The 12,298-nt window shown below is 37.3% G+C and overlaps 1 protein-coding gene across 1 annotated transcript in view; it reads left to right on the forward strand.

Moving 5' to 3' along the window:
- The first annotated feature begins 849 nt into the window (after positions 1-849).
- The window catches only part of LOC139740859 (3'(2'),5'-bisphosphate nucleotidase 1-like), a 46,752-nt gene continuing 35,303 nt past the window's right edge, over positions 850-12,298 (forward strand). The window contains exon 1 of the mRNA XM_071651442.1: positions 850-1,082. Coding sequence (XP_071507543.1) covers positions 957-1,082 — 126 coding nt within the window. The 5' untranslated portion in view covers positions 850-956. The remainder of the gene's footprint in view (positions 1,083-12,298) is intronic.

A 12,298-nucleotide genomic window follows, 5' to 3' on the forward strand; every position in this document is an offset into this window, starting at 1 on the left:
CTGCAACTGCGATTGCAATACTCAGTAAAGTGGATTTATCATTTTTTTTTAATGTTTTTGTCCTCGCGTAACTACGCGCTCCAGTTTACATGCGCGCACATTATCAATTTATATTATGGACATTTTATCTGTAAATTTGTTCCGACGTCGGCGACCAGCACGCTCCGTCTACGAGGTCGAAGAGTTGTGCTGTGTTCATGTATTTCGCATAAGTATATACAGTAGGCAAAGAGCCAAGAAACGATTGTACATGTATACTAGTGACTTGCATCGCAAAGCGACGACGAATTGTCAGAGTGCTCTAAAACATGTAACAGTGTACAAAGGAGTGCTCATTCGTCTTGGTTGCTGTGTATGCATGTAGGACGTGCAGCCCGTACGGCTTCCTCGGATCCAACGCCCATGCTATCGCAACCCAACGATCGTTTGTCGGAACGACGACGGGCGGGCGGGCGGCGTGTTTTTTTTAGACGGCACAGATTGGGGAAACTAAAAATCTATCGGGGACCCTATCCCTAAACCTGACCCTAATCCTAATCCTAACCCTAACCATCAAACCCTAACCCTAACCCTAACCCTAACCCTAACCCCAACCCTAACCCTAACCCTAACCATAACCATAACCAAAAACCCTAACCCAACGTTTTTCCCATAGGTTTAACACGCGCCATGCCCCAATCTGTGCCGTCTTAAAAAAAAACGCGGGCGGTGCGGGCAGGTACTCTCCTCAGTGACCGTACCTAGTGAAGCGAAGTGCGTACTACTTGTGTGCCTGCTAACTGCTTGCTAGCTGCCGCCGGGAAGAAGCTTCTGTGTATGTTCAGTGTATTGAGATGGAGTGCTGCTGAATGGTAGCAAAATCAGTGTCTGCTGTGCATGCTGCGTTACTGTGCGCTGCTGTGAAATCCCGTTGTAAACCCAAACTCAGTTCCCGAGGAAACACCAAATCTTACAGGATGGCCGCCGAAATTCCTCTTTTGATGCGGCTGATGTCAGCATCAGTCATGGTAGCCAACAGAGCTGGTTCCATCGTGAGGGACATCATGAGAGCAGGAGATTTGGGCGTTGTTCTTAAAAATCAGGTGAGTGAGTAAATGAATGACTTTCGCACATCTTTCCACGTCTGCCTCCGACAGCTCCGTTTGATACGGCAATACCTCTCTCATCCCTCGCAGAGTCTGGCGTAGTGCGTCGATAGCTATAGCTAGGTACGACCCGGGCTACATTTTAAACACACTGCCACTAGCTATGCACTAGCTGCAGAGTGCTGCTGGTGGTGTACGTGACAAATGGTCGAAAGTCGTTCAACATTTGCATGAGACACCATTCCGAGTAAATACTCCAACGACTTGAAAACGCTCGGCGGTATTCCACAGGCTTGTGTGTTGTTAATAAACAAAACTATTACCGGTGCGGTACTCAACTTCCCTTGACTGTTTAATGATGATAGTTTATGTGCGTCTCCATCATCATCATCCACCACAAACAGGCATCAGGCACCTTCACCGTGTTCATCACCACCATCATCATCACCACCACCATCATCATCACCACCATCATCATCACCACCACCATCATCACCATAAACCACCACCATCATTGTTGTAATCATGACCACAAGTTGTGGTCATGATTACGGTACAACCATCACCTTCATATTCATCACCATTGTCATCACCACCATCATCATGCCACCAGTACCACTATCATCTGTTGTAACAGGTAGATGGAATGTTCTCTTTCCACCTCCCTGTTGTAATTCATATTAGGTAATCATGTAGAAATGCACACCTACCGTTCGCTTCGCCGTTTGTCAATCAAATTTTGTGCAGCTCTTGGAGATGCTAAATTCAACCATATCAGAGAGTTTTCATAGAATTAGAAAGCCGAAAAGGGAAGAAAAATGAGAAATCGGAGTTGAAAAGTACGTCGGTCGCGATCATAGTTCCGACGTAGTAAGCAGTGCATCGATTTCACAGAGAACGATGTCAACGATTATAATCGATTCTGGTAGTCTCTAATTAGCCGCTTACTAACAATATTAACACGACTTGTGCAATACGTGTGGGCCCTAGATCTACTTTCATTTTCGTATTTTTTCTCATTCTTTTCATTGCCACTATCATGATTATCACTACTTAATCCCGATGGAATCCCATTTTCTTTGCTCACTTTTCCACTAATACTTAAATTATTGATACAGATTATTCATACCAGGATTTAGATGTCCTTCCTTTAGAAATTGTGGCAAGTATTAATTTTATCATGACAAAAGTTAATGATTTAATTTGAATAATGTTGAAGGGAAAAGAATGAGGTTGAAGGAAAAGTGGAAGAAAAGAGTAAGGCTATTAGAAGGAGGGAGAGAGAGAAAGAGAGAGAAAAGAAGATGAGGAGGAAGTTGAATTCGAAGGGGATTTGTTGTTTGTTTCTGGTGATGGTAAATGGTATTAAATTTATGTTTTTAATCGATAAGTTCAATTTATAGTATAAATTATTGTTTTTATGATAGTAACGCTATTCATTATTCCATTTCATTTTATTAATTATGTATACAAGAACTGCAACCCCAATATTTGCTTTTGTTTCGTAGTAAGGTCCATTTTATTATCTTTTATTGTTTTGTACACACATTATCCTCCCATCATTCAGTCAGGAAAATAAGTTGACAGATACAATGTTTGTATACAGTCAAACGCAGCACGCAGGAGAAAATTAACTAAAACAACAAAAAACAGACGCATCGAGATCACTTTCTTTCTTCAACATTTTACTGTTAAGCCGACGTAATTATTGTGGTTAAACACCAAACAAGCGGCTGTATCACAGACTACAACGATCGATCATCATCATTATATCGCTTTTCCCCATAATCGATCATCAATCATGCTACGCTGATACAGCCGTCGATTGGCATACTTTTGAGTCAAAATTAGCTACTTTTCTTCTGTAATTGGCTATGAAATTTCATGAAACCATCAGATATGGTTCATCTTGACATTTCTGATAGCCACGAGAAGTTTTTATCGACAAATTAAGGAAGGAAATGGTAGGTGTGCATGGTGTGCATTTCTACATGATTACCGATTACCAGAACCACCACCATCATCAACATCATGACCTCCATCTGATCTTTGTGTGGTAACACTAGCCAGATGTTCTTTTGATATCTTGACATCTTTAATACACCCTTTTAGACCGCAGTGCAGAGGAGGCATCAAATTTATAGTAAAGATAGGTTTAGTGTTATGCAAAATATAATGTAGGCCTACAAATTGTAGATCTTATTACTGTGAATTTTTTAATTGATCAGCTTGTTACAGTTGGAAAGATGCAATCAAACATAGATCTAAGAAAATCAAACAAAGTCAATTATCAGTCAATCAGAATTGAGTATTCAGAATCTTATGTTTTATTTTTCTGTTGTATGTTTGATCTCAACTCTTACAATATATGCAACAACAGGGCCAAGGTTCATTTCCACCTTTTAAAGGTTTGAGGAAATTGACCATTTTTTTCTTTGTTGTACTATTTGAATTTAGTTCAGAAAGTCATCTCAGCAAATAGAATGTAAAATGGATGAGAGAACTATAGATGAAAAAAATTCACTGGGAGAAAATATGTGCAAATTTTGTACTTTACTGGAGGATTAGAGCAAAAATGACAACATCTGTAATGATGTACATCTATATTCAGGGGAGATGGTAAGTACACAAACTTGTTATGCATTTTATACACTAGTAGGAGTAAGTGAAGTCTGTACAGACTCTGGTCCATAGCAAAAATAGATTGCATGACAATTTTGACATAAAAAGCAGCACAGTGCTTTGTACTAAGTATTAGGTGAATCAGTAATTCTACTATTTGCCCCTCTAACATGAGATGATTTGTGACATTTTTAGGGGCAAAAAGTGGCATTCACTGAAGTAGGTGCAATCCTGAATGGACCTTGAAATTATCTGTCAGACCTGCCAGACTCTTCCTGTCATCAGATTTTATTGGAAAGGATCATTTTTCACGAATGAAAATGGTGCTCAATATGTAATGTTCCAAGACTTGAGACTTGTAATTACCTTATGGTGAAGCATAGCATTATACTACATGGGTTTAGTCAAATGCCAGTCAGAGATGGGATGAACATTGACACAAAGTACCGGTACTGTAAATGTGGAAATATTCTGGTGAGCAATTTTTCGTGCCCGGCATGTTTTTGATTTTGTGAAGAATGAAAATATGAAATAGCATGACATATAAAACAAACAAAATTTGGGTGCTTTTATTTTTGCACTACTAGTTCATGTTGAAAATTTCTACTTTTACAGTAACTATACACAACCCTGTCGCTGTACACAAGTGTTGCAACAGGGCTGTGCCAGTCAAGATCCAAGCAATCACTTTATTCTGGAGCGAAAACACGATTTTGAATTTATTATCACCATATTTGTTACACAGACCTATATTCATTAACTTGATCTATTTAGCTGTGTGTGTGTGTGTGTTTGTTTTTTGTTTTTTGTTATCGATATCGAAATACAATGTCATCTTACCGAAAACGATATGCTCAGTAATGGCAGAAATGATTTGAAATGTTGTCGCAGCAGTGCAAAAAGGTCTACCATGCGGGCAGGACACTCAAGCAGCGTGCGTACGGAGCACGGGGGTTCCAGCTTCAACTTTGGGTAACGACGACATTGTACACGTGTGCAGCACTCTATCATCTTTGCGCACAATTTACATCGTTCAAAGCTGGGACAGTTGTATTTTGAATCGCACAGAGATGGCATCAGCTTTCTGGTTTTAAATTGATTTTTTTTGTTTGTTTTTTTTTTGCTCAGTGTACATTGCATGAGGGCTCACTATGGACTGATATACCATGCTCATAGTCCAAGCATTTCATTTCATGTGAGTAATTCATAAAATTTGTGATAAGAATGTACACATTTTCAACAGTTTTGTAGTTTTGTAGCTGTGTTCGAGGGATCTAAATAGGTTTAGTGTATCGTAACTTGTCTGACACCATGCGAAGCATGGCGCCTGGTCGGGCTACTTTTACAGTGCTTAATGGAACATATTGTTATGATTGTCCATGGACAGAATGGGTAAACATCTCTCCATGTACCAATGAACAAATACATGTAGTAGCAAGACCAAAAGACAGAATGATGATATTTTTTTTGTGTGTACATAGATCAGATATCTTTTGCAGTCTGTGCAATGCTGAAAACAGGCAACTGCAATGATTAGCATACTCCATGTGCAGCAGAGTTTTCACAAGATAAACTTGTGCTCGGGAATAGATTTTTTTGAAAATCAACATTTCATGTGTATTGTATAAATTCTGAAGAGTTTTTAGTACGGATAGCTTCATATCTGCATTGCTTGAAATACAACTGTACTTACTTTCAAAAAAAAAGAATCTTTTATCATATCATTTATATGAATTCAAAATTGGGAAGAGGCAGTATAGATGGAATAGTTTTGTTTTAGTTTTGTTTTTATTTCTGCATTCGATCAGATACAATTTGAATACAAACTTCAAAAAGTACAAAGACAAAGAATAACAAGTGCAGTGAAATAAATTGATAACAGTACATAAATAGATACACATATAGGTGATTGCATTGAGCAATTTAGATACACAGAAACATAAAATAAGATATACAGTATTTTTCAGTAAACAACAGAGATCATTGAATGCAGGAGACCACCATCATAAGCGATTAAGCTTGAAATGGATGGAGGCCTCATAGTCAAAACTTAAATAGTTTCTTTAATATTATTTGGCACATTATGTCATAAAAATGGCCCAGTTTTGGACACCGAAGTATGACATGTACTTTCAGCATACAGGAAGAAGCCAATTTGTGAACTTATTTCTCATATCCTACATATCATTTTCAGATTTCATTCTGTGCAAATACATGGCCTTACAGATTGGATTTATGATTGAAACTCTTGTGGTTTAAAGAATTAGATGCATTTGAAATCATACATGAAAGCAGCCCAAACAACAGTAATGTGGCAGTATCGCTGGGTTCTGAAATAAGTGAACATTTTATAGTGTTCACAGTGTCACGCATTGTGGCTACATTTTTGATTGGCATTTCTACCTTAGATTGCTTTGACCGTATCCTCAAATTTTTTTACATTCTAAACACAATTCATGGAGATGTATGTACCAGTATCCAAACATGCAAGGTAATTTGAACATCAAAATGGAAATTCTAGAGATACTGCTGTGTGCCACTCTTGGTAGGTGTCCAACCCATAGGCTTCATGTAGCACGTAGACCCCGTTTACAGTGCGGGGCTGGGCCGAGCCGCGGCCGAGCCCAGCCTCAATTGCGGGGCCGAGCCCCGCAATTTCGTCCGTTTACACTGCCGGGCTTGGTCGCGCTTTTAATTCAAACCTATCAATATTTTGTCGTAGTGGTGATCTGCTTGTAAACAAATGCAATTTGGTATAGGCTGGTTGTCAGACCCTTTGCCAACTGGATTCCGTGGCGACGAAGTCGCCGTCCGGGCAAAGGCCTTTGCCGAAGGAAAAATCCTTTGCAGGACAAACCCACCTTAAACTATACTAGTTTTCGACGTTGAGGGGGTTAATATCCTGAATAACGAAATAGTACGGGCAGAGGGTTTGGAAGCCAGACTAAAATTGGCCGCGCATTTGGCCCACTTTGCGTTTACACTGAGAAAAGACCGGGCTCGGCTGCGGCTCGGCCGCGGCCAAGACCACCTCCAGGGCGTGGCCAAATGCGCGGCCAATTTTGGGGTCATGTTCCAGGGATATGACATACATAGTTCTAAATCATCCATGCATGCAAAAGCAACTAGATATCTGGAAAGAAAATAGATATATGTGACTGAAGGCAACACAATAAGAAGAAACAAGGAGATTCTAAACCTTGCATTTATAAGGGTTGTTAAGTACAAGTGTGGACACCAAGCACAATTATAGATTGTAGATTGTATACAAGTATGTGCACTGATACATGTATGTTGAGGTCTTCATTGTCATGAGAAAAAAATGACCTAGGAAACATTTTTGGTGTATTTTGATTGTTTTGATAGGAAATTAATATTTCAAAAATATGTCACACTTAGATTCACCAGTCCCATAAATGTACATTGTACACAATACTGTAGAAGTGGAAATTTTCGCGCATTTCGTGCAACCCGAGACTAGCACGAAAATAAAAGCACGCGAATATTTTTGCTTGCCGTATGTTCCAGTAGTTGAAATCTTGATTCCGCGGAATCAAAAACACGCAAAACTCTTCTTACCCCGCAGAGCGCAAAAAATTAGTCGCACGAAAATATCCACTTTTACAGTATAGCAGCTATCCCAATGATGATGTTTGTTGTGCACAGAGCATATCCCGAATGTTCTAAGCTCATGGATTTTGATGCTATTTCAGGAAGGTTTACAACTTACAACTTCCCTCAGTATCATTGCTAACCTTTTTAAAGGGAAAGTGACTTTTTGTGTACAAACAGAATGGATAGCTGCTCAATATCTACTGTCATGCGACGTATATTTCGCAAGGTTTTTTTATTTTGGGGGATTTCGCAAGTCAAGCACTCTTCGCATGTTAAACAACATTTGAAAATATCAACTCTGATTCCAACATGAATGCGATGTGCATGCATACATTTCTCTACTCCCCTATCGCGAATTTATCTACTCGTAAAATTGGCAGGAAGTCTCGATTCACAAAAAATTAGACTCACGAAATATATGGTGTATACAGTATGTTACACAGGGTTGCCAATTTATCTTGCTCTCTTTCTTTTGTGTCTCTAATTTTTTGTCTCTACTTTTGTGTCTCTACTTTTTTTTTATTTTTCTATTTTCATACAAAGCAATATTTCAGGGTGGAATTCCCATATTAAGGATGGGACATTCTGCAAATTCCCTTCCCCACCAGTCACCATCTTTATAAAGGATAGAAGACTTTGAACAGCGTTCATTACATGTCATTTCACATTTAGCCCATGATCTTTTTTTTCTCCCTTTTTTGTCATCATCTTATTTTAGTGATTAACATGAGAATGATATGTGCTGAAACAAACCAATTGATGGAATAGCATGTCCTCTAACAAATGTGAACAATGTTGCAGATGTGTAGTGAATATCTATCTATCTGTTCAAGTTCACATTCAAAGTAACGTTTATTTCCTTCAATACCAAATCATTAAAATGAAAATTTACAACAACTATGTAAATTGATAATGGCATGGCACCAAGAAGTGCTGCTTGTATTGGGCACTCCTAACAATATAATATGTAGACATCAGTGACAAAAACAAACAAACAAAAAACAAAAAGAAAGAAAGGGGAAAAAAGCAGGCTAAACTGACAATGTGTTCGAGGAGAAATGGCTGTTATAAATAAACATAGGAGGGACAAGTTTTAATACTGTAAATGTACTATTCAAAACAAAAAATCCTTTAAATTCTGTGAAATGTGTTTGAAAGTCCTTTATTAAAGAGAAAATCCACCCCAAAAAATAGATAAACTGCAAAAGAAAGAGAAAAATATTTCATACAGAACAATACAAAAAGGACAAAAATTGGAAATAAGGAAGATATGACATTTTGAAATTTCACATTTTTTCAGAAAACATTTCTTGACCAGTCCTTATGAATATTCAAAGCAGCAAGTTGACAATGTCATGCTCTCACAATTTCTTATTCATTTCATATGCAGAAATGACAAAAATCTCACATTTCAGCTGTACAGTATTTGCATACTATATAAAACTTGCCTCAAAACCACCCAAAATGAAAATATCTTGAATAGAACAAATGTTGCCCAAAGTCTTCTTATTCAAACATTGGTGCCTTCTTTCTTTTCTTTTCTTCTTTTTTTTTTAAGTGTAGGTTGCTGTGTACTGTTGTTACCTATCATTATGTAATATTTCCTTTCACATTGACACAATCCAGACTTTATCTTGCTTGTTTAAAGAGATATGCTGACATGGTGGTAAAAACAAAATGAATGCTGAATTGTGATAGACTCTGCAGGGTAAAGTTGGCAGATTTCTAATCACCATCTTGAATGATGACATCATAACTATCAGGTTTAGTTGTCGAGACATTATCTTGAACTTATACATTAACCCATTGAGGGCGAGCTGATTTTGCTACAATACACATTTCCCATTGATACCTGCCCGAGTATACTCGAGACTAGTCTTCAACAGGTTAAGTTTGATAAATACATCATTGGCTGACAACCAGAAGGGCTTTATCACAATTTTTTTGTTTTTTTTTTTTTTTTTTGTTTTTTTTTTTGGGGGGGGGGGGGTTTGTATTGAATTACTGGTATCATGTTGTAGAGCTGGATCTCAGTATCAATTTTGAGTTATTTTCATTTTCAGTAAAATGTTAAAAATCAAAACCACAAGGGTGCTATTTTACCCAATATTTGCAGCATTGCTTATGTAAATGTACCCTCTTTTCATTAGACAATATTTTTATTTCATGAAATCTGATTGTTTCGTATTTATTTAAAATGCCCAAATCTCAGAATGATTCTCAGCTGACGATATGTTCATTGCAGCCTATATCCAGACAGTCTCTTGTTAAACAACCTTTCTGTTGTGTCGTATTTTCCATTGTGTGTATGGTGAGGACTCATAATAAAGTAACATGGCTGATAAATATTGTTTCAGGGAGCATCTTCAGCGGCATGCAGGTGATGCGGTCCTACTTGGATCCGTCTCTGACGAACATGGTATGTTTGCCGAGAACTGAGTGAAGAGAGTTATCCTCATGTATGTACCAGTACTAGCACTAAAGCACATTCAACATCAAGAGTAGATCAGGCAGTATTCTCTCACTTGCCCCACAGGGAGCCTGTGGGCAAGGGCCTTATTAAACAATATGTACTTTGAACAGGTAATGGCCGTTCATTTCACTTGCCCAATAGTAAGTCTTACAGTGTACACTGTAGTTACCCATGGCAAACAGGACATACACGGGTTTTAGCACCTTGGGTAGGTGTCAGAACACAATGCCGTATTTCTTTCAGGTTGGTTTTTACTTCTTCTTTTTATCTATTCATCACCATGTATAGAGTTTGTGATTTTATTTTCTGCTTGAGTACTGACTGGTGTGTATGATGTAACTCACAGATCAAAATCTGAACAGAAAAATCCATCGTATATGCTTTTCTACTTGATAGCTGCAAAATGATGATGATGATGATGATGATGAAACAGCATTTGTATGGCGCCATTTATCTGTAGAAACATTCAAATGTAATATTGAGATTATCAAATACTGTACAAGCTGAAATTTTTGCGTACAGATATTTTTGTGAATTGCTACTTGGAGGAAATTTTCGCGTGTTGTTAATTTCGCCGTTGCGAGGGTCTCACTGAACTTAGTTATTCGTGCGTTGTTATTTTCGCATGTTGTTATTTTTTCGGTTCAAAGGTGATTCGCGAAATTCGCGAAAACAAAAACCACCGCGAAAATTTTAGCTTGTACAGTAGTTCATTCTGTTAAAAAAAACAAGCAGACATTATTCTGAGAAGAAAAAAACTGCTTTCTAAATGACCATACATCATTTTCAGTAGCATTATAGCCTAAAACACTTCTTGACATTTTAGATGTAGACTGATTATGCTGCCTACCACAGAAAGTGTGGATGTATAAAGCATATCTATATGTTTAATCAAGATTAAACATAAAAACTGGACACATCAGAATATGCCAAACCCTGTATTGTAAAGAAAAAGCTTGAATGCTTTAATACCAGAACTAACCATACTTGTTTCGCAAATTGATGAATAGAATTGATTTTCTTATAATAGTGAGATTGATTACTCTGATTTTTGTTCACGAAGCAATGGTATAGACAGACTGGGGTCTAAAAAGGTGATACATAATTCTCTTATCTCTTATAGATATATTCTCTCCTTATATAGACTTGAGAATTAACATACAAAGAGAGATGCATGACACAGAACAGGTTACAGATCTTTTTTCGTCACAGTCTTCATTTATTTCCTGATTTTGTCTCTTTCTATTTTCGCTCATTCTAGGACCTCTCCCTCATTCCTCTTTTGTTGCCTCTTACCTGTTTTACGTCAGATATTACTGTGAACGTCAGAGTTTTCCTGGAGCAAAATAATGATAATTGCAAATTGAGCGAGTGATTTGGATTTCAACGCACTGTTGATAGAATGCTTTTTTCTCTCTGTCTTTCTTTCTCTCTGATGTGAAAGAGGGGTTTTACCTGCCCAGGAATTTTAAAGTTTTTATTCCCTTGCTGCTCGTCAAAGTTTTATATAGCATCAACTTTGAAATGTTCAGCCTGCAAAGATCCTGTTAGATATATAGAGTTCATACAGATTTGTGTAATCAATATGAATGAAAAAGTTTTTTTGAAAGTGCATATTTATGTTGATACCATGTTTTTCTTTGCTGTAGATCAGATGTTCTTCTATTCAAAGGGGAGGGAAAGGAATCAAACATATCATTTACTACTTTTAGACAAGCGATCTCATCTATTTCTTTCTAAAGAAACTTGGTGAGCTGAAATTCACTTTCTGATAGTTTGATATATAACACTTTAGACAATTTTTGCTTTATCACCAGTAGTTTCACAATCTAAATATAGAAAGCTGAAAAATCAGAACATTTTACAGTACCAACAGGCATTTGAGGCATGTGTGGAACCTGTGCAAATACTTTCCCTTTGTAAAAGAAAAAAAAAAGCCACCAATGCATTGTGTACTAGGCAAATATTTTTGTGTGCATTTTTTTTTTTAAATCTTGGCTCCTCACAAAATTTGTGAAAGTTTCATGGCACACAAACATATCTCGTTTTACAGTATATGATGTCATTGGTCACGGGATCTGAACGAGAAGACATGCTATTTTATCGGATTTCTAAAACTTCATCCAGGTTTGATAATATCGCAAAAGGAAGACTACAAGTATTAATAAAATAGAATGCATATTACCAAACAAAAACAAAAAACACACACAAAAAAAACCAAAAACACTAAAAACAATAGCCTTTGGACCAAAGAGGACAGGTCATTAAGAATGACAGCAGTGTGATAAGAAATAATTTTATTTGTTTCTAGAATAACATGAACTTGGTGTCTACTGATATCCGTTGTGCAGCATAAGGAAATTTCATGGGATTTCATTAAAGGATACTGCACCTCCCTAAAAATGTAATCCAAGGAATTGCAGTGGCTGTAATCAGTGCATTTTTTGTGATGAAAGTATAAGGATCTGTGTGGTACTTGTAGTAGTATGGCAGAGAATTATTT

This window comes from Diadema antillarum, unplaced genomic scaffold (genome assembly GCF_040938485.1).
Source record: "Diadema antillarum isolate AM-2024a unplaced genomic scaffold, OU_Dant_1.0 seq00000889_RagTag, whole genome shotgun sequence".
Lineage (NCBI taxonomy): Eukaryota > Metazoa > Echinodermata > Echinoidea > Diadematoida > Diadematidae > Diadema > Diadema antillarum.